Source organism: Protomyctophum parallelum, assembly GCF_964188405.1.
Source record: "Protomyctophum parallelum genome assembly, chromosome: 10".
NCBI lineage: Eukaryota > Metazoa > Chordata > Actinopteri > Myctophiformes > Myctophidae > Protomyctophum > Protomyctophum parallelum.
Genome location: NC_139704.1, coordinates 14,941,893 through 14,963,706, shown reverse-complemented (window position 1 = coordinate 14,963,706; position 21,814 = coordinate 14,941,893). Strand labels below are relative to the sequence as shown.

The window sequence follows — 21,814 nt, the reverse complement described above, 5'->3', positions numbered from 1 at the left end:
AATTATAAGCACAGGTCTTCATATCATGTTAAGATTTTTTCCCCCTACCCAATATTTGAGATCAGATTGAGTGTTTTCAGATACATATTTTAGCGTGATGATTAAGTTGAAACCGAGTAATACACTGTCTGGATGTTATCTTGAATGGGAATAAAAACGGAGGATTTCTGTAATCATGAGCAGCTGTGTTGGACGGATGCGCAGATATGGGGAATTAAACGGGTGAGCTTCATTTTTATTGGCTTTTATCGATGTGTATCTCTACACGTCATCACGCAGCACTCGTTTTAATAAATAAATAAAACAATCGTTTTTATGGACCTTTGATATAAAAACACACAGAAATGAGAATTTTCCCATTTTTTTGGCATCCATTGTTAGGTATGCCCATATGATGACCACGGATATGGTCTAAAAGTGTGAAAAACTTCTTTTTCATTTCACTACGCCTTTAAGGCTTAAAGGGACACTTCACCTCTTTTGCAACCAGTATTTTAATGGTGTTTGGGAGACAAGAAACACTTTCCTGGGGTTTTGATGTGGGTAATATGTGTTTTTTTAGTATTTCAAAGTGTCTATGTCATGGACACTGGGCTCACTTACTTAATACTTCCTGGACTACATGTTTTCTCAGTAAGACAGCGCTCCCCCTATCCACAAGGAGAAGCAGTGCACCAAAGCATTATGGAAATTGTAGTCCAGGAAGGAAGTGAGCCCAGTGTCCAGCTGCAATAGCAGACCTACAAGAAGCTTGTAGTGCGCCACTCGGTGGCGCGCTATGAGCTTGTAGATCTGCTATTTTTCAATAGCTAAAGCATAATAATGCCAACACCAAAAGGTGAATCTGACGACTGACGAGTCCCGGGCTCAGCAAACCTTTACTGCATGTAAACTAGACGCTGAATAAATAAAAACTGTCTGTGCTTCACCCATTTTCAACCAATTTTCATATAATTGGTCCTCACTAATACATATACATATATATATATATATATATATACATGTGTCTTAAATTTCTCTCACCTTTCTCTGTCCACATGTGAATTTCATGCTATCTCAATATCACAGCCAGTCCCCCTAACCCTCATTGTGATCTATCGCCCTCCAGGAACTCTCGGGAACTTCCTGGAAGAACTAGACTCTCTGATCAGCTCGTTCCCGGAAGATGGCACCCCTCTGATTCTACTGGGTGACTTCAACCTTCCTACCGCAGAAAAGTATCTTCCCGTTACATCCCTTCTGGCCTCATTTGACCTCTCCCTATCTCCCTCCCCTCCCACTCACAAGGCTGGTAATGTTTTGGACCTTGTGTTCTCCAGAGCCTGCTCTCCCTCCACACTCTCTGTTACCCCCTTAATAACCTTCTCTCTCTCTCTCTCCACCCTCCCGCCTAAACCTATTAACCCTCCGAACGTCACCTCCCGACGCAATCTCAAGTCCCTAAACCCCTCCTCCCTCTCATCCTCTATTGTCTCCTCTCTACCCTCCCTGGAGTCTTTCCTCTCCCTCTCACCTGACACTGCAACCTCATCCTTCCTCTCCTCTATCTCATCTGCATTCGACCAACACTGCCCGCTCTCATCCAGGCCAGCTCGCTTATGTCCACCGGCTCCCTGGCTATCTGAAACTCTCAGATCTGAACGAACACCTCTAAGGGCAGCCGAAAGAAAGTGGCACAAGACAAAGCTACCAGATGACCTTTCCCACTTTCACTCACTCCTCTCTGCCTTCGCCAACTCACTAACCACTGCTAAAACCTCTTTCTACCACACCAAAATCAAATCCTGTACTTCTAACCCAAGGAAGCTCTTCTCCACTTTCTCCTCCCTCCTTAAACCCCCTCCCCCCACTCAACCTTCATCCCTCACTGCTGATGTTTTTGTCAACTACTTCGTGAAGAAGGTTGATGATATCAGCAGCTCCTTTCCTCCCCTCCCACATAAAGTGGCATCTGATTCAACCAACACTAAACCCAACATACCATGCATGTCCTCCTTCTCTCCTCTTTCCCCAGACGAGGTTCTACAACTAGTGACATCCTCTAGACCTACCACCTGTCCTCTTGACCCTGTCCCGTCTCCAATCTTCCAGACCATCGCACCTGATCTGCTCCCCTTCATCACCTCCATCATCAACAACTCAGTAACCTCAGGCTGCGTCCCATCTGCCCTCAAGTCAGCCAGAGTAACACCACTCCTCAAGAAACCAACCCTTGACCCCTCAGATGTCAAGAACTACAGACCGGCATCACTCCTTTCATTTATTTCTAAAACCATTGAACGTGTTGTCTCCAACCAGCTCTCTTTCCATCTCTCACAGAACAACCTGCTGGATCCCAACCAGTCCGGATTCAAGAAAGCCCACTCCACAGAAACTGCCCTGCTGGCAGTCACAGAAGCACTACATGCTGCCCAAGCTGCTTCCCACTCTGCAGTACAGATTCTCCTAGACCTATCGGCAGCATTTGACACAGTGAACCACCAGCTGCTCCTAGACACCCGAGCGGATCTAGGCATCGGTGGAACGGCACTAAAGTGGTTCTCCTCCTACCTCACCGACCGGACCTACCAGGTTTCCTGGAAAGGTCTGTTATCATCCCCCCGAACCCTCCAAACTGGGGTCCCACAGGGATCTGTACTTGGTCCCCTCCTTTTCTCACTGTACACTAAATCCCTTGGCACTATCATCTCTGCTCACAATATATCCTATCACTGCTACGCCGATGACACACAACTGTTTCTATCCTTCCCCCCCTCTGCCACTCAGGTGGAAGAGCGCATCACTGCATGCCTGGCTGACATCTCACAGTGGATGTCCTCCAACCACCTCAAGCTGAACCCAGACAAGACTGAGCTTCTCTTCTTCCCAGCTAAGTCCTGCCCTATGCGGGAGCTAACTATTTCCATAGACAACGCCCTGGTAACGTCTGTCCCAACAGCCAGGAATCTTGGTGTTGTCCTGGACAGTCAGCTCTCGTTCAAAACTCACATCACAGCTGTCACTCGATCCTGTAGGTTCACACTCTATAACATACGATGAATTAGACCGTTCCTCACCCAGGAATCAGCCCAGCTCCTAATCCAGACAACAGTCTTGTCAAAACTCGACTATTGTAACTCCCTCCTTACTGGCCTACCAGCATGCGCACTTAAGCCTCTCCAGCTGATCCAAAATGCCGCAGCTCGCTTGGTCTTCAACCAGCCAAAATTCTCACATGTCTCCCCCCTGCTCCACTCCCTCCACTGGCTCCCGGTCGCTGCCCGCACAGAATATAAAACTCTGATGCTGGCATTCAAAGCAATCAAAGGTATGGCTCCCCCATATCTTGCAAGTATGATTGAACCCTACAAACCCTCCCGCGCACTCAGATCAGCCAACGCAGGGAAGCTGGAAGTACCCTCACTAAAAACGCCGGGACAACGCTCCACACGTCAGACTCTTCTCCCTTCTGGCTCCAAAACTGTGGAATGCACTTCCCATTGCAGTCAGAACTGCAGCATCACTCCCAATCTTCCGCCGTAGTCTGAAAACCCACCTTTTCAGACTCCATCATGGCCCATAGCACTTACCCTACCCCCTTAGATAGCACTTCCGTAGACTTAGATAGCATTTGATACAGACTTATAGCATGTTATGTAGACAGCACTATAATTGCATTGTATATAGTCATAGCACGCCATAGTACATATGTATAGCATAGTAGTATATATGTATAGTTTCATTATATAGATATTCCACTGTTACTTTCTTAGCTTACGCATGTTTCATGATAAATGCTTTTATGTGATGTATTCCCATGCTTTTGTTCTTGCTTAATGTAGGTCGCTCTGGATTAAGAGTGTCTGCTAAATGCCTAAATTGTAAATTGTAAATTGTACATACATACACACACCGGTATATATATTAGGGATGCCGCCGATTAATCGATTTTCCGATTATTCATCGTAGTCTCCGAAATCGATTTTAATATTTCATAATCGAAAATCGATTTAACTATTTTTTTTAATAGTTATAATATAGGCTAATAAGTAAGGCTGCATGATATATCGAACATGTACCTTCATCAGACTGGAGAATATAAGTATAAATCAAGTTGAGCAAAGCCACTCTTCTCTGCCCCTCTCTCTAACAGACACAGTTAACGATCGCTTGTTAAGTGCCTGCCAGACAGACAATCAGATGAAATGAAGGCAGGTGTAGAGTAGAGTGTAGACTAGTGAACTGAACATGTTCTCTTTATATCAAGTACTTCATACCAGCCCCTTATGAAACTACTTCTCCCCAAATGGATTTCATTTTCCATCCTGAATGGCACTGAGAAGATCTCCACAAAGGTTTACTCATCAAAACCGATTATAAAACTGTAACCATCAAAGCATGCACTCAACATAATTATAATGGTTATGTGACCATGGCATGTGCATAATATAATATTTTTTTTGGGGGGTGGGGGGGGGGGGGGGGTCGATTAATCGATTATTAATCGGCAGAGCTGTAGACTATTCAATTTGGCTGATGGTCACTATGCAGGCATCCCTAATATATATATATATATATATTTGTCTACTTTGTGTCTCAGAGGGCTGTGGGCAATTCAGAAACCTGCCTACCAGTGTCATCATCGATGGGGAACCCCAGCTAATTGTTCTCGTGTTAATAAAAAATACTGTCTACAGCAAAAATAATTGTACCATATTATCATGATAATTAGTGTGGATCAATATTATATGGAAATAAAGGAGGTTGAAATTGGGTGAAGTTGCCCTTTAATATCCAGGTAACCACACATCGAATCTCCCTCAATGCTGTCATAGAAAACCTGTAGAGACACAGGATAATGACATTAATGGGTATTCATAAAACCGTGCATGCACTTATTTGTTTACCAGAAGCGGTCAATAAAAATGAGTCCCCTAGACATAACCTGGTTAGCATCGAATCCCAACTCGAGGGGAGAACTGTAGAAGTGTTGCTCCGACTCGACATGCCCGGCCCACGCTACGATGGAAATATATAACCATTATATGGTTTGAATTGATACCAAGCTGACAAATAATTATGGTGAATGTGCAACAGTGACTTTCAATTTGAGTCATACAATTGTGAAAATATTTTACTTGGGGGATCAAGCAAACACGATTGTTAGAAATTTGGCCGTTTCTGAAACTTACGCTAATGAATGAAACGTTACCATCTCTATGGTAAAGAATGTTAAACTCATATTCCCTGCCAATGACGTTGTGTTTTTAGTTTTTACACTAGATGGCGCTCTTAGCTAACCTATGAGTTTGAGGCTCAATAAAGCCAGGAAATCACGTGGTCACAAAACCAGAGCTCACATCCACTCCCACGTTAGACGATTTTCTGAAACGCCTCCATCTCCCTTCCTGTATCATTCCACTTCCTCTTCCACCACCACTGCATTTTTGTCAGACGATGACAAAGGACCGCATACAGTTCATCTCAAAAACATTTTGTAGGCATATTTCGATAGCTTAATCCACTAAGTACCACCTCATCCTCGCAACACCGATATGCATATACTTACAATCTTACATTTAAATGCCATTGGATCTATTTCAATTAAAAACTTTTCAAAGTCATTTCATAGTCAAAGAGAAAACACTACTACAGGGCTATTCAACAGAATTGTTCAGGGAGCCACATTGTCAGAAACCCAAGGGGCTGGGTGCTTGTACATCTACTAGGGATGCTCCGATCAATCGGTGGCCGATCGATCGTGGCCGATCACCGATCGATCGTATCGGATCGGCCGTGCAAAATCCACCGATCCGCGAAACCGATCAACAAAGCAAAAATCTGCGCAGTTTTACATCCAAAATAATGTTTCACTTTCTCGGTTCGGCACCGCTACTGGAGAAATATAGCGCGGTCGAAGGCAGCGCAACTAAAATCTCCCCCCCCCACACACCCCAGGGAGAGAGAGAGAAAAGAGAGACAGAGCGAGAGAGCACTCACGTCTTCACCCAGCGGGTCCCCGCGAATCCCGCAATTAACCAGATACAGAGCTTATATAGCCTATAATAGCCTACACTTTAGCAAAATATCATGTCTGATGAGAATGTACTGCGCTGGACTGTACAAGCACCGTGGAGTCTGTCTCACACTCTCTCCAACAGACATCCTCAGCCACGCTCCAAAAGTGGCAGCACCATGGCTGTCGCTCATAGGCTAATCACTCTGTGAGAACTTGTGTGGACTTCCTTTTCTCCACAACGGACTTTTTCGCTTCTAAACCCCTTGTTGCTTTTCCCTGTGTGCGTCACTCAGCAATACGGTGAAACAGAACACAAAGATGAGTAGCCTATTTATTTTTTACACGGTGTTTGGAGCTTAGCGTCAGATTTGTTTGTGTTGGAGCGCCTCAGCTCGGTGAAAGAGTTCATGGTCAACCTCTTCCAGAGAGAGATGGAGACACTACAAACTCTGCTGGAGACACAAAACAACGCAGCACCTCTCTCTCTCTACGTCTCTCTCTCTCTACGTGTCTCTCTCTCTACGTCTCTCTCTCTCTCTCTCTCTCTCTCTCTCTCTCTCTCTCTCGTGTGTGCACTGCTGCGCAATGTCACAGACACAGACGCGATCAATAATATGTAGCATAAATAATAGTCAAAATATAACACTTTCCCTCCATCTGTGACTGTGATGAGCTCCTCACACTGTCACACACATAACTCCTCTCTCGTTCATGCACGCCTGCTCAAATTAGCAGCAACTGTTTGCGTAAATTATATATTTTTCCCGTTGGGGGGGGGGGGGGGGGGGGTGGGGGGGGAGTCAGGTTCGGTGAGGCCCGGTCGTGCTGTCTCACCCCCCGGCCCGGCCCAATGTTGTTCCGCCACAAGTTGTCAACACATGCTGAGTTGACAAAGATTGACAGATTGATTAGGCTGTGGAAGTATACACACTACTTTAGTGTGGATTTATTGGTATTGGCAATTTAAGGACAGGAGGAGGAGGAGGTGATCAAGCAGCTCCACAAGACCACAACGTTACATTGGTAGGCTCAAGGCTGCATTTTTTTCCCTTTTTTTTCTCTCGAGGGTGCATGGGATGATGGGAGCCCCTCCAGCAGGCTAGGGAGCCCCGCTCAGGTTAGCGGAAAATGACCGCGGGGCGCGGGTTGCCAGATTTTTTTATAAGTAAAAAAAAAAAAAAAAAAAAAAAAAAAATTAATAAAAATATTAATAAAAATATTTAAAAAGATCGGGATCGGAATCGGAATCGGCCGATCTTAAAAAAAAAGATCGGTGATCGGGATCGGCCCCAAAAAACGTGATCGGAGCATCCCTAACATCTACTATTTTTGAATACGGTAGCCAACTCTAAAATTATAGTTGCTTTCGTGGTTTTAATGGGTATGGTATGCTTTGGAGGTCAGCAGTAATGTCAAGTGTACCGTGAGTCACAAGTCAATGAGCTAAACATGACAAACCACTGGTATGGTTTGGACTGGTATTAGCCTATGCTGTTCCTCCAAGGACTTGATTGCCAGTGATGGAACAGTGACATTGTAAATGTAGGTGAATCAACAGCAGAGGTGCCTACTAAGGTGCTATTCCCTTAGTAACTTGTCCCAAAGGAAGGGAGAGAGGAAGGGTCTGGTGGACGGAAGGGCGGAGGGCAGCTGATCGTTGCAGCATCCCTGGTTTATTGACCTCCTGCGATTCGGCTGCAGCACTCCATTACCCCTGAGGTCAAGATAACTACAACATTGAAACAATAAATAATTGATCTGCCTCCAGAGAGGAAAACGATGGGAAAGCAGGGTAGGGGAGATGATGCCGAGCCTACCTATTCACATGCACAGGGCCAGTGAGTCCGTCACTGAGGACGCTCCGAACCCACCACCCCCTTCCACCATCACTCATCTCCCGAGCCACCTCCTGTCTCTGTTCCCTCCTCCAAAGATCAGAACAGGTCTGCAAGCATAGTGGTGCCTGACAAAGGGCTAGGCTGAGTACCATGTGTTTTAATGTTGAGCTGTATGACTTGCTAGTCTTCCATCTATTCCCTCATTTGTGTCTCATATCTTCCCCTTTATTTATTTTTTCATTGGGGGTGGGGTGTGTGTGTGTGTGTGTGTGTGTGGGGGGGGGGGGGGGGGGGGTCAGCAGCGATAACGCTTTCAACTGTCTGTGTGTACTGACTGAACCAGCCCCCCACAGCAGCGGGAGGAGGAGGAGACGGCAGCCAGCGTGAGCACTGTCATTTCCCCCCCTCCTTTCCTCAGTCCCTTTCCCTCCCACTCTCCCTTCTCTCTCTCTCTCTCACATTCTAGAGCTCCTTCTGCCATTGCCACGGCCATCGGAATAACGGCCTCCCTCGTTCTCGAGATCGCGTCACTTGGTTATGCAATGCACAGTAGTTCTCCCACAGCAAATAGTTTGCGCTGGGAACCGACAAGGCTGCCAGTGGTTGCGGGCTCGCGTGGACCGCGCAACGGACTCACGTCGCTCTCTACATTTTCTTTGCGCTCCCTAGGATTTTACTGCTGCCTCTGTGGAATATCACCTGCCGGTGGGTCTGACTTGAGTCTCCTACAGATCTGCACGTTCTTCCAGAGCACAACGGAGCCTTTTTTCTTTTGGTACAAGCTGCGAGCGCTCATCGGATCCCAGAGAGTTTAACCATGCGCGGCTGTAAGCGGTGAGGTTCAGCGGCTGGTGACAGGCATCACTGAGAGGCACTAATTGCACTGTTCACCAAGCAGAGGCAAACAAGGCAAAGGAGAGGAAAGTGCTAGAAAGACAGGGCAACTGGAGTGCGTGTGTATACATTTGATTATAGCTGATCTCTCGTTGAGCAAATAAGAGGGTCAAAGAGCCAGGAGGAGGGGAGGGGACGAAGAGTTTGTGGAAAGCAGAGAGAGAAAAAAACAGAGAAAGTAGGGAGGGAGAATGGGGAGAGCAGTGGGGAGGGGGGGAGCAAATGGGGAGAGGGTTTCTCCTCACTCCTTGAATGGAGGCTGCTAGCACTTCAGCTAGAGTGAAGCAAAACTGGTGATAAGACAGCAGCGGAAAACAACACGACTCTTCTGAGGGGGGAGGGGGGGGGTGTCCGAAACCTGACAGGTGGCGCAAAGCACAGATGAAGAAGAGAATTCTGCTCGGATGATTATCGCTGTAAAAGGTGCCTGCGTACGTCGTTGCTGAGCACAGAGGGGCAGTCGGGGGAGTCTCTTTCTTTCCATCGCTGCCAATCCTCGTTCGTAGGCAGCGAGACATCGGCAGCACGTTCAGCCCCCTTTCTTCCTTCCCCCCTGGATGCAGCCAGAAACCCCCTCCCTCCCTGTACGAGGCCATGCTTCTCCACTGAGGACCCAAAAAAGAATGCTGGATGATGCTGCTTTGCACCTTATACGCCTTAGGGTAAGCCACTTTTCAGTTATACAAATTGCATTTTTAATAAGCATAATAAGCATGACCTGTCTATATCTGGGACTGGAAAGGATTACAGGGGAGATGATTGTAGGTGGCGTTAACACTGGTCAGGTCTTTTAGCTCTGCATTCCTATGTGAGCTCTGGCTGTTTACATCGTGGCATATAAATTTCCCTGGTGAGCTGACACCGTTTCAAGACCCCAGTCAGTAGCTCCCCGGGACTGCTCCATGGGGACGACAGACATTACGTTGAGGACAACTACTTACATGTTTCTAGAAGCTCAGGAGGTGGTGTGTGTGCGTGTGTGTGTGGGGGGGTGGGGAGGAAAGGGGGGGGGGGGTGTCATTAACTGCCTTCTGGGGAAATAGGAGGGCGAGCAGGAGACTCCAAATGGGAGCATTAACTCATGCTGATTTCAATAATGCCAATGTTATTGTACACTGTTGCGGTTTAACGCTTTCATTGCTAGTAATCCAAAAATATTTCGCCTCCTAGCTTGCTGTTGTTGGTGGTGGTAGAGGGTGGGGGGTCACGCACAGCTCCAGCTAGTGCATGGCAGGTCATAAACACTGCCGTTCATAGAATCTCTATTGGATGGCTATTGTTTCTTGAATTTGCCATTGATTTCCTCTTCTGGGGGTGAATAATGCTTGCACGGCTGACTGAGCCATGGACTGTTTGGCTGCCATTGTAAAAGCACAGGTAGACAAGCAGCAAGGCAGGGACTGCAGAATAGCAGTGGAGCCTCAAAGGCAACATCGAAATTCAAACCACAATGCATATTCTTAATGATCCTCATCGCAGGTTTCTCTAGTCAGTCCTTTATATGAATGTGTACCATGCTTCCAACACAGTTTTTCATTCCCGTTCTTCCCCACCCCCCCACACAGATAAATGCCATCATTGCCGGGGTAGCTCTGCATCAGGACCATGGGCACGACGGTCGTCACCCTTGAGGAGGTGCGGGCATTGGAGGGCAAGGAGGAGCAAGAGGAGTCCATCTTGGCCATGCTAGGCATCATTGGCACATTCCTCAACCTCTTCGTCATCGTCTTTGTTTACATCTACACCACCCTGTGAAAGCCCACCTATAGGGTCATCGAGACTGTAGCCCAGACAACCAACTGGAAAATAAGGCTTTTGCCGGATTAAGCCATGGATAAGGAAGGTTGCTAAAAGACAAAGCTTGCTGTGGGAAAGTGAGACATGGTCACCTTCCCCAAAGAGAGGAGAACATGGTTGGCTAAGAATGCAAATGAGGAAGCCATGTCGTCATGTCACAGCCATGACCCAGGGAGATAACAGAGGGTTAGAAGTCCCACCAGGAACAGAGCTATGCTGGAACCAGGTAGGCCAAAGCCGGAGAGACTGGACCAGACCTGATGAAGCCCCAGCCAGGTCTCACCCCCCTGGGGGTAAGCATGAACGGTGGGGCCTGAGAGGAACCGGCAAGATCAATTTTAATTCATTTCTGCTGGACTCGTTGGAGAGATGAGTCAAACATGACCATCTTCTGGACAAACCCAGTGTTTTTCTTTTGTCTTTTTCATTTGATTGATTCACTTTCTTGCAGCAATGTACAGACGGTAACTATTTCTGGCTTGGGTCAGTTTGTCGAGTGGTGTCGCGAAGCCTGTAGGAGCCCGCTGTGCTGGGAAGCCATTCTGGAGGAACTGTCGTCCACTGCATCCAATCGATAATCTTCAGGGGCAGTCGTTTTTACGGCCTCTGGGCCACCGTCTAGGAGTGCGTTTCCTCGGCAACGCGGCTCCAGAGCAGCTGTGATGTACTGTGCTCTGTTGAGCCGCCCGTCGTCACAATCACACACCATACAACACACACACACACACACACACACACACACACACACACACACACCATACGACACACACACACACACACACACCTTACGACACACACACACACAAGCAGAAATAACTTCTCATCAAATGCATCTACTTGCAGTATACCACGTGTTCAGTAGGAACAGGAGGAAAGGACAGACAGAGGCCAGAGACTGCCAACAATTAACATATTTCTATTCAAGAATACACCTGCTACTACTTTCAGCACCATGTCGTGGAAGTGTTTCGACCCAAGTCTACACCTGCTACTACAACAACGCCACATTTCAAACAAGAGATACATCATTAAATGGAAAATTTAAAAGGATAAATGATATTTTGTAATAATAAAATAATAATTGATCAAGTGTTTTGTGATGAAATCCTCAGAAGGTGAAAGCAACTAACGGTTAATAATGGAGAAGGCTGAGCTGATTTACTAATACTTTTATGATGGAGGTAACTGCTACTCTTTCTGCATCTCTTTCCACCTTTTGGAGTTGTTTGGGGGGGGGGGGGGGTTATGAAAACGTCCCTTTTGATGTATTTGTTCACATTGATTTCAGGGTAGTGTCAGCAAGCCTTTTTCTGTATGGACTAAACAAAAGACAAACGCTTTTTATAAATATATGAATAAACTCTAGATGTACTGTGCAATAGGGGACATTTGAACAATAAAATGCGTATATCAATTAGAATAGCCTCAAGTCTTATATATGAGACTCAATAAGAGTGTGTGTGTGTGTGTGTGTGTGTGCGTGTGCGTGTGCGTGTGCGTGTGTGTGTGTGTGCGTGCGTGAGAGAGCGAGAAAACAAATGAAAAGATTAGAGGTTGGTTATGTCAAATTGAGTGGGGGAGGAAAGTATGTTTGTGTGTTTCTCAGAGCATTGTAAAAATGGGGGTTAAGGTAATTCAATTCCCTGTATTAGGATGCATAAGGCATAGACCTATACATGCAACATGGATGGGCCATTACTGGTCCTCTCTTTTCAGAGCCCCATTACGATTCTCTGAGCGTCTTCAGGTTTTAAAAGAAGAAAAAGGTCAGGGTTGCTTCACACATGCGATGCACATGAAAACAGTCACCTCCACTGATATCCACATGAAGTCCTATCATAATAAAGCAATAAAGGGGAGGGGCGTTTCGTCTTGCTCGCTTGAACTTTAAGGCATGTTGACCCACTTGGCCGATTTGTTTCCAGCTGTGGCGTCGATGCAGTGATCTGTGGGAGTATGTGTGCGGATCTGTGTAGTGTGTGTACGGTACGGGAATCAATGGAGCCCAAGGACATGAGAGAGAAGACAGCCACGATGGCAGAAACTATGAGAACTGAAACATTACAGGTAATTAGAACCTGGGTAATGCCATACGCTACACAGACCAACCAGATGGTGTAATAAATCACAATCCAAGATATGTACCAAATCCACACACACGCACCAAATCCCCTCTAGGGGAAGAAATACATGCATCGCTGTGACTTCAACATCACCCAAACCCACAATTTACTTACTGAAGGGCTGTAACAGTTAATCGATTTACTGGATTATAAAAAAGTATCAATTTCAAAAAATATATATTTTAAAACTGTTTCAAAATATATAATGTGTATGATTAGGTACTGTGATACGATATGTAATCACATGATTACTGTGATACGATATGTAATCGCACGATTACTGTGATACATCTTCCATCCTACTGTATGTTCAAGGAGAAACTACTTTTCAGTTGCTTGTCACTTCAGCTTCGTGCACAATGTTGGACAGCCAATTATTAAACATATTGAGGGCTTATTTAGTGTGTCCAATTATTAATAAAGTCTACGCATGATCACAAGTGATGTCTACAGATAACATCCAATTGAATATATGCACATGCAAAACAGACACCCCATGTTGTTTGCACTGTGCATGTCTTTGAATAGCATAAATGAACAATAAAATCCAGTTGGGCTGAAACCACCGGCCTATGTATGGTCCATTGGGCCACACGGGCCCAATAGCCGTGGTCCTTGCCCAGTCTAACTTCAAAGAGAGGGGTGAAAAAACAAGAAAAACAACAAAAGATGGAAATTTCCATTCACAAGGGCTGTTAAAGTAGGCTGTTAGTAGCAAACCACAGCATGCAAGCCGCCTTTGTTTTCAATCCACGCTACGCGTGACAGATTTAATATATGATTTTCACAGCATTTCGGTGACATAAAACAGGTATTCTTTTTGTACATATTTATTTTATGCTAGAATAATAGAATCGATAGTCGATAGCAGCTCTAATTCTTTCATCTTATGTGAGATTAGAGGGAGAAAGTGGAATGTTTACAAGGGTGTGTGCATGTACGTACACATGCATATAACACAGACGCTTAGTTGAGGGAGAGCTAGAGAGAGGGAGAGATGGGGAGAGGGAGTGTGTTATTTAGGAACAGAGGTAGAATCCCCGACACAAACTTCCACACGTTCCAGAGAAGACGAGCCACTGGAAGGCAACCCTCTGTGACGACCGCAACTACCATGACGACCGTGGCTACTTCAGTCGGGAATGCCCTCTCTACAACCTCCCCCCTCTCCCGGAGGCACCAAGCATGAGTGAGCCACTTGAAAATACGTGAACGCACACTTTTGTTCACATTCCAAGGAGGCACGAAAGGCGCACGGCAACAGAATAGAAAACCAACATAAGAAAGCGGGGGTAGATTGCGAATATGCAAATCTGTAGAGATGGGAAGAGATAATGAATAAAGGTGGCATGCTTGGCATTCAAGCGGCACCGTCTACTGCCGTTTACAGGTCTTGCTATTAGGGAAACCCTTCACGTGTGCGCATTTGCGCTCCAAAATATGCATACGGTAGGTAAATAACAGGTACAGTATGTGGACCATGTCACATTATATCCTAGTATGCTCAGTGTATGTCCACATATTCAGACAGTATGGTCTTACCATGTGACCGGGGTGGTCTGAGGTCATGAATCAGAACAACCTGCCCACTCCACAAACGCGCTCATGTTCAGATTACCCACCGATCGACATGAATGATCAGCTCAAACGGTCACTCGTCAGTGGCGCCTGTTGCAGCTGCCAATAGCTTTAAATCACATCTGCTTTGGTATGAGAGCAGATGGATGGGATGCGCAGAATGTGCCCAGAGCTAAGGTCTTGTAACAAAATGTACACAGGACATTATGACTCAAACCCGCAAAAAATACATTTTCCAATTAAAGTAAGTTATTACAGTGGTGGCGACAATAAAAGGCATTACCTCTCAGTAATGTCTTAAGTTCCTGTGATGGAGTACCAGACGGCAGTGGCAGGGTCAGTAATGTGTCCCAAAAGGGTTTGCCAAGACACCGATGACTAATGTGGAACAATGCGCCGTGCCTGGTGGGACCGGGGCTGAGAGCAATGAAGAGGTGTGTGGGCCACTGGGGAGATTAGGGGTGTGAGAACAGGAGGGGGATGAGAGGAGTAGAAAGGGGCAAGGGTCGAAGCTCTGCTTAGCATGGGTCATCACAGGCCTTCCACTCGCTCCTCTTTGTTAGGGAGCTCTGGGGTGTGCTAAACTTCATACCGTATAGACGAGAGGGCAGTATCAAATGTTACACTGAGGAAGGAACGCGCTAATGATCCTATAGCTCTTATAGACACTGTGGTTAATGGTGTTAGACTTTAATGCAATAGTTGGACATTTCCCCCTTAATGACTCTGGTGTAGGATATGAAAATTGATTACAGATTATTGTTCATTTTGCGGCAGAATTTTACAGTTTCCATAATCTGGTTTGGCAATATGACGCGGTTACATTTGCAGGAAGCTTACATAGAAGTGTACTGAAAACAATCAGTGGGATAAAACGGGACATAGCCCTTTTCCATTGATGTTTGCTCTTGTCAAAAACGACCAGATTGTTTTGAAGCTCAATTCCACGAGAGAGGGGATTAGCCCATAATAACATCTCAATCCTACCAACAAGTCTCACAATGAAGGCATTTCATAATTGGCCGCTCCACGGTGGCCCTATAAATGCCGCAATCTCAAGTCTTTTCACTACTGAAGAGATTGTAAGACCTCTTCAAAGAGACAACACTCCACAGGCTCAGCTATAACCTTCAGTGGCTGTTTGAGACTTGTGTGTAAGCCTGTGCATGCACCATGCTGGCATGCTGAAACCAAAGTGAACAATATTCCATGCAGAATTACCGCGCTATAGAGCCAGAGCAGCAGGACGGCAGGCTATAAATCTTTGAGCCGAAACAAAGACCCCAGCAGGCAGGCAGCACTCTCCCACACAAGACGACACACACCAATACGGCTTGGAAGTAATGCACAATTGCCGGCTAATGTAGTGCATACCACTCACATCTCAAACATTTTACATTAAGCACACACCCCTCCACACACACACACACACACACACACACACACATGTGTGCAACAACACACAAATGCACAAGAGCCTTGCTTAAACACATACATGATATACAACTTTGATCATCTCCATCACATGGAGTAGGAGTCAAACATACATTATATACATTCAAAGACACACACCGCCAGGGGCAAACACATTGTGCCTTATTCTTCTGTACAGATCTGCACAAGATCCCCCATACCACCCTTACTTAACCCCAAACGAGACAAAGCATACATACAGTAACTCTGAGTGTACAAATGGACCCTTATGGTACTATTTGCTTCAATTTGTCAATTCCGACTTAAATGAATAACGCATATCTCTGCTGTCAGGAGGAAACCACCCAACTCAAAATGTTCATTTTTCAGGAAATGAAAATGAAAATTTTGAAAACCTTATATTTTGAAAACAAAGCAATACTGCCATCAAAATTGGTGTTGTGACTTTATTGTCAATTACTTGCATGGGGGGGGGGGGGGGGGGTAGTGGAGTTAAGGCTCATACATAGTCTGGATTTACGGTGGTGGGGTGACCACCGAACTACAACATGACGTCACGAGCCGCGGTGAAGAGCAAACCACCGCCACCGCTCCAGCCCTTCTCTCTGTTTTTACTCACCACCGCTCAACGTTATTTCAGCTCCGGTGGTCAGCTCACCACCAGAGCGGTGGTCACCTCACCACCGAAAATCCAGACTATGAATAGGCCTTTAGTTGTTTTAGCAGACAGTTTGAGGGTGCAATGGAGTTAAGGTTTTATCCAAAGCGTTTTTATTACTTTCCATTGGTTCAATATTCTCGAAACAAAACGATGGCAGAAAAGATGGTCATGGATGGAGTGATAGAGCTGGGACTCAGGGGGCATCAGAGCTGGTCAGATCACGAGCACCAGAGATAGAAAAGGAGCATGAGAGCAGAAAAGATGGTCATGGATGGAGTGATAGAGCTGGGACTCAGGGGGCATCAGAGCTGGGATCAAAAGGACGGTGAAGTGAGCGATAGAACAGTGACCATTTTGAGCCAACATGAGCAGACTTAACTACTGTAGCCATCGCACATCGTTGATTGACGCAGCAAAAGCCATTTGTTATTAAATTGGGTGTTAAATGTGTTGGAGATTTGGCTCGTTTGCCATTTTAAAAGGCAAACGTGCCATTAAGGCCACAAGACAAGACTAACAGAGGGGGGGGAGCCTGTGAGACAAAAGCAGAGACAGAGGGATTGAGAGAGAGAAAATGAATCAAGGAGCTGTGAACTGCAAGCCATTTCATACATACCGGCACGCAGACACCTATAAGTACACATGCAGCCCCACACATACACGCACACACTAGTGTTTGTGTCACAGGCATTTACCAGATAATGAGAAGCAATTACAATACTCATCATCATTTAACTGCTGTTATTTAATTATGAGACCAGGGGCACATTAATGCACACACGCTGCTGTGAACAGAAACATGTTAACAGCATCGGACACAGTGGGCTGGTGCGCACGCACACACACACACACACGCGCGCGCTGTAAACGGGAAAGAAGGCAACAGTGGCTGTGAAATCCTTGTGTCTCACTGCAGGGAATCAAGTCAGAATCAGAACACAATCAACCTAAATGTAGGATTCCAAGCGTAGACAGTCGACAGTAGAGTAGACAGTTGATATTTCAGCATAAGGTCTATGGGAAGATATACCACCACTTGTAAAGAAAAGAGCTGTGAAAACTTTGTTCAAGGTTTTCATTCTGCACGCAGTGCCAGAACACAATTGCTATTCTATTCCAAGCTAGTGTTCAAGGTCTTGCAGCAACAGTACCTGCAGTATCACTGTGAAATAGCAAAACAACAAAACAAATGCCTCCCCCATAAATGTTTGATAATCATCCCAGGATGTTGACAAGGCCACACAGGCTCCTTTACGCGCAGAGCTGGCTGTGAACGGAAACGTGATTTATTTTCTAAATCTCAAACATCAAACTACCAACGTGTAAAAAGTCTGCGTAGACCTCGGCTGGATGAGGATTTGTGAGATCGCTGTACACAGGGGGCATGGGATTACCTTTGAGGATTACAACTATATCCTTCAAAAGAGTGACTTACTATCTATGCAAACCTTTTTCCATACCGAGCCATGACGATCAAGGTTTATTAAAAAAATAATGCTCGTAAAAAAACCTTGCCATGATCCAAAGCATGCTTTTTTGCATATGAAAATAGCCTCTAGATTCTAGAAGTTCAATTCCTCACAGAGGATGAATCTTTAATGCTGTACAAAAAGGGGCCAGGCTTCTATATCGAGTCAAATAACATTTTAATCAAATTTGGCACACAACAATTACCACCAAACAAAGCCACATGAAACGACCAATTAAATTGCAGGGCCATGTATTTTCACTCTCCCAGACTCCCGCATGAGAAGACAACAGTTTGAGGGGATGGGTGTCTTTGAAACGCCTGGGTTACTCTCATTTAAATGGCTGCAAATTTGGGGCGATTCACTGGAAAGGTAGCTGATGCACACACCAACAGAACACACACACACACACACACACACACACACACACACACACACACACACACACAGAGAGAAGCTGCAGCTCCACCTGGTGTTTCATTCGGCTTGTACATATGCATGCATGCACGCTCACAAAAACATTTTTCAATTCAAACCTTGATTTGAAACACGTAAATGCCATTCCCTACCATGAATGAAATTACCATGTCATTACCATGACAAGATGGTGTTTTATTAGACAAAGCACAAATAACTATCAGACAAAATAAAAAACAATGACCCCGCAGGAAACAGGAAATGTGAGTGTATAAGCATTTTGAAATGGTACAAAGTGTACAAAGTACAAACACAATGACGAGGTCAAAGAGGAAGTCAATTGAATGTCAGCCACAGTTACCTAACGAGGACAGTAGAGTTGGTCAACAGTCAGAGACTAGACACAATATTTGGACTCATTGTCCCCCCTCTGTTATGACCAGTGTTGTGCGACCGATGTGTTCCTCCTCAAAGGGAGCAAACTGGACAAAGATGAAAAGCATGACAGTATCCAGAAACACTTTCTGCATGGCCGTTTCGCTAGTGTTTTGGGAACAAATAGAACTACACTAATTTACTTGGTTTAGGACATGCTCTAGATCCAGAGAGAATGGTTGACCCCATCCTTGGACAGTATAAAGGAAATCTCTATTTTAGCGACAGTAAAAATAAACATACCAGAGTCGTTTCGTAGGTAGGACGACATCGCGGGGATGAGGCAGGACTGGCTGAGCAGCTCCTGCAGCACTGAGGGCAAGGCCGTGCTGTTATGTGTCCTGCTTTCCCCTGTAGTGACCTCGCTACTGTGGGCCCCTGCAGAGCCTGCTGGGTTGATATAGCTGGCCAGCACCTAGGGGACATGGCACCTTGTTAGCATCTGCTTTCTAAGAAAAGGTACAAGTCTACCTCAGGTGGGTGACCACCACACAACAGTAACACCATCTTACCATGAGCACAGATCACAGCAAATGTAGTACCACATATAGCAGATACCTGGGCCTGGCTAAATGCTTTACTTTTTAGGAGCTTTGGTTCATATTGTTGTTTAATGTAATGTTTTTCCCAGGTATTACTACATTAATATGGTAGCCTCCCAAGTGGGCAACAAAGGCAGTAAGATACACCACTGTATAGTCAAACTTAAAAGATACGTAAAAACAAGACCTTTAACTTAAGTATGTGTAATTTCTTCCACAGCCAGTCCACACCATCAATTTCTTTTTTTTTTATATATATATATTTTTTATCCCACGATTTTGTAACCCATTTTTCACCCCTGTGTCAATCATCTAATGTGATTCTGGGCTCTACACACCCTCCACCAACCTAGTCCCCATATATGGGGGACAAGGGGAGAGCAACGGACTTGAACTCATGCTTCCTTCATGCCTGAGTGTCCAAGTTGCTCCTTTACACCTGACAGGGGGGAGTTTCCCAGATTGGACGTAGCGTGTGGAAGGAACACGTTATTCCAACCAGTTCCTTTCCCCTCCATCAGGCGCCCCGGCTGGCCAGGGGGAGGCAGTTTAGTGACCAGGATTACTGCATGTTTTTTGTGAGGGTACCTACCCTAGGGGACACATCAATCTTTAAACCAGGTACCATCTAAATTGTTTCACAAAGCTGCAGTGCTACAATGTATTGCTGCAGAAGTACCAAGAACCATTCCTACAGTTCCAATGTGTTGGCATGGCAATAAAAACTAGAGATGTACCAGTTTTTACTTCCAGATACCAAGACCCACAACTTGCATATCGGTTGATACAGAGTACCGATCCAATACCAGTGTGTAATTAAAAAAAAATCTAGGACAGTGGTTTTCCTTGAGGGGGTTCCCTCAAGGAACAAGTCTGTAAGTTATGGGCGTTCTTGAAAATAAAACGTTTTGGAACCACTGATCTAAGAATAGCTCCATTCATAGTTGTTATAGTGCAGCAGGAAAAGTATAAAACGGTAGTGGAACATCAACTGAAGCATTCTGTAAAATGAAATATCATCGTGTGATAAATGATGTGGTATCGGAATGGCACAAAATGGCATACTCGCCGTCGCCGATATCAGCATTTTACGGAGTGTCGGTAGCTTTCCCGATAATGGTATCGGTATCAGAACAACTGTGATAAAAAAAAGGGAAAGAAAACACAGTGAACCAGGTTAGGGGATTACCTGCAACAGGCAGGTGACATGCTCCTCCTCCAGACGCTGTTTAGTAAGAGCCTGTTCTACGTCCCAACCAGAAGCCGTGGACCCGGTGCCAAAGCCCGTTCCCTTGGCCCAGTACAGCTGTTGCTCCTCAGTGGTACCGCCACCGTGACCACTGGACACCTGAGGCTGCACACACACACACACACACACACACATTAATTGTCAAATACACTATATGGCCAACATCATAACGAAATCCAAAATTAGTATAGTTCTCAAATGTTTCAAAAGTTATTATAAAAAGTTCAAACAATCAATCGCCAAAATCTAAAATTAATAACACAGATGCTTTCCCGGTTTTGACGGGTTAAGGAATAGTTTCAAATGGTCCAATATCAAGCTTACAAAAAGTCATTTGAAAAAGATCCATTGTTATCATTCCACAGTGTAATGGTGAACAAATTCACCTAAATCACCTACTCCACGATATCCCTTTTTTTTCTTCTATAACTTGTGTTATGATGTACCAGATCAATAATCTACTTTAAATCTTGAATTTGGGTTGATAAATCTACCGGTATACCAACTAGCTCTATGCCAAGTTAGAGACAGTAATGCAGTGTTGGAGGGATCAATTCTGGGAAGAGTAAAAAGCACAACTTTTCTTTTCAAGGCTGCAGAAATCTGCAGCAGCCCACGTCGAATCATTGAGCAGAAAAAGAAGATGGATCACCAATACTATTAGCTTAGGAGAGAAAACTGGGACAGAGAATCTGCTTCATTTAAACCGATGGGATGATCCAAACATGACATAGTGTAGTTTTCCACTGACAGTCAGTAGAATAATTTGACAATAAACCTAGAAGACGACTTAACTATGTTTAACAATTTATACTGCAGATGGCATTGTTCCAGTTTTCAAAAGATCTCTCCGGAGTCACACTAAAAACTTTTAAAACTGCCTGTATTTCTAGGAAACAAACAATGGGGCCCAGTTTGATGTACAGTAGAAGACAAACGGCAGTATGTCACCTGATGTGACAGATGGCTACTTAGTGCAACTTAATACTGTGAACTCATGGGGTCCACTCCATTGCCAAACACATCACACATCACCAAATGTCACACAAAGGGCAAAGACATTGGCTTAAGCTTGACAGAAGTTGACCTTAGGGAGTGAGTCCCCCATAGAGCAGAGAAGAAAATACTATTTGAAGGGATGTGGTGAGGTGGGGTGTCTTCCTCCTCTGCCATGGCAGAGGAGTCCCCTTTAATAATGGAGATGGTCTTCTCAATCAGCGTAACTTACGACTGTATGGAATCAACAATCAGAGCCAGCCTAAGGAGGCTTTCGCTCCATTCTGTTCCAGGTTGCCTGTATGTAAAAATAGGTGGTATGGGAATATTAATAGCTACTCGCAAATACCAACCAAGGTTTATTCGTGCGAACACAGCTCCAT

The 21,814-nt window shown here is 45.2% G+C and overlaps 2 protein-coding genes across 13 annotated transcripts in view; one reads left to right on the top strand and one right to left on the bottom strand.

The window, feature by feature from the left end:
* Nucleotides 1–21,814, bottom strand: part of birc6 (baculoviral IAP repeat containing 6) — a 155,574-nt gene that overhangs the window by 43,618 nt on the left and 90,142 nt on the right. For all 12 annotated transcript variants that reach the window (XM_083775501.1, XM_083775510.1, XM_083775512.1 and 9 more), the window contains 2 exons: nucleotides 20,376–20,540; nucleotides 18,888–19,059 (listed from right to left, as the gene is read on the bottom strand). In XM_083775501.1, the coding sequence (XP_083631627.1) occupies nucleotides 18,888–19,059; nucleotides 20,376–20,540 (337 nt within the window). The remainder of the gene's footprint in view (nucleotides 1–18,887; nucleotides 19,060–20,375; nucleotides 20,541–21,814) is intronic.
* LOC310865616 (protein TUNAR-like) lies at nucleotides 9,000–12,042 on the top strand. Its single transcript, XM_083774787.1, has 2 exons — nucleotides 9,000–9,392; nucleotides 10,296–12,042. The coding sequence occupies exon 2, from the start codon at nucleotides 10,336–10,338 to the stop codon at nucleotides 10,483–10,485; it is 150 nt and encodes a 49-aa protein (XP_083630913.1). The 5' UTR covers nucleotides 9,000–9,392; nucleotides 10,296–10,335; the 3' UTR covers nucleotides 10,486–12,042.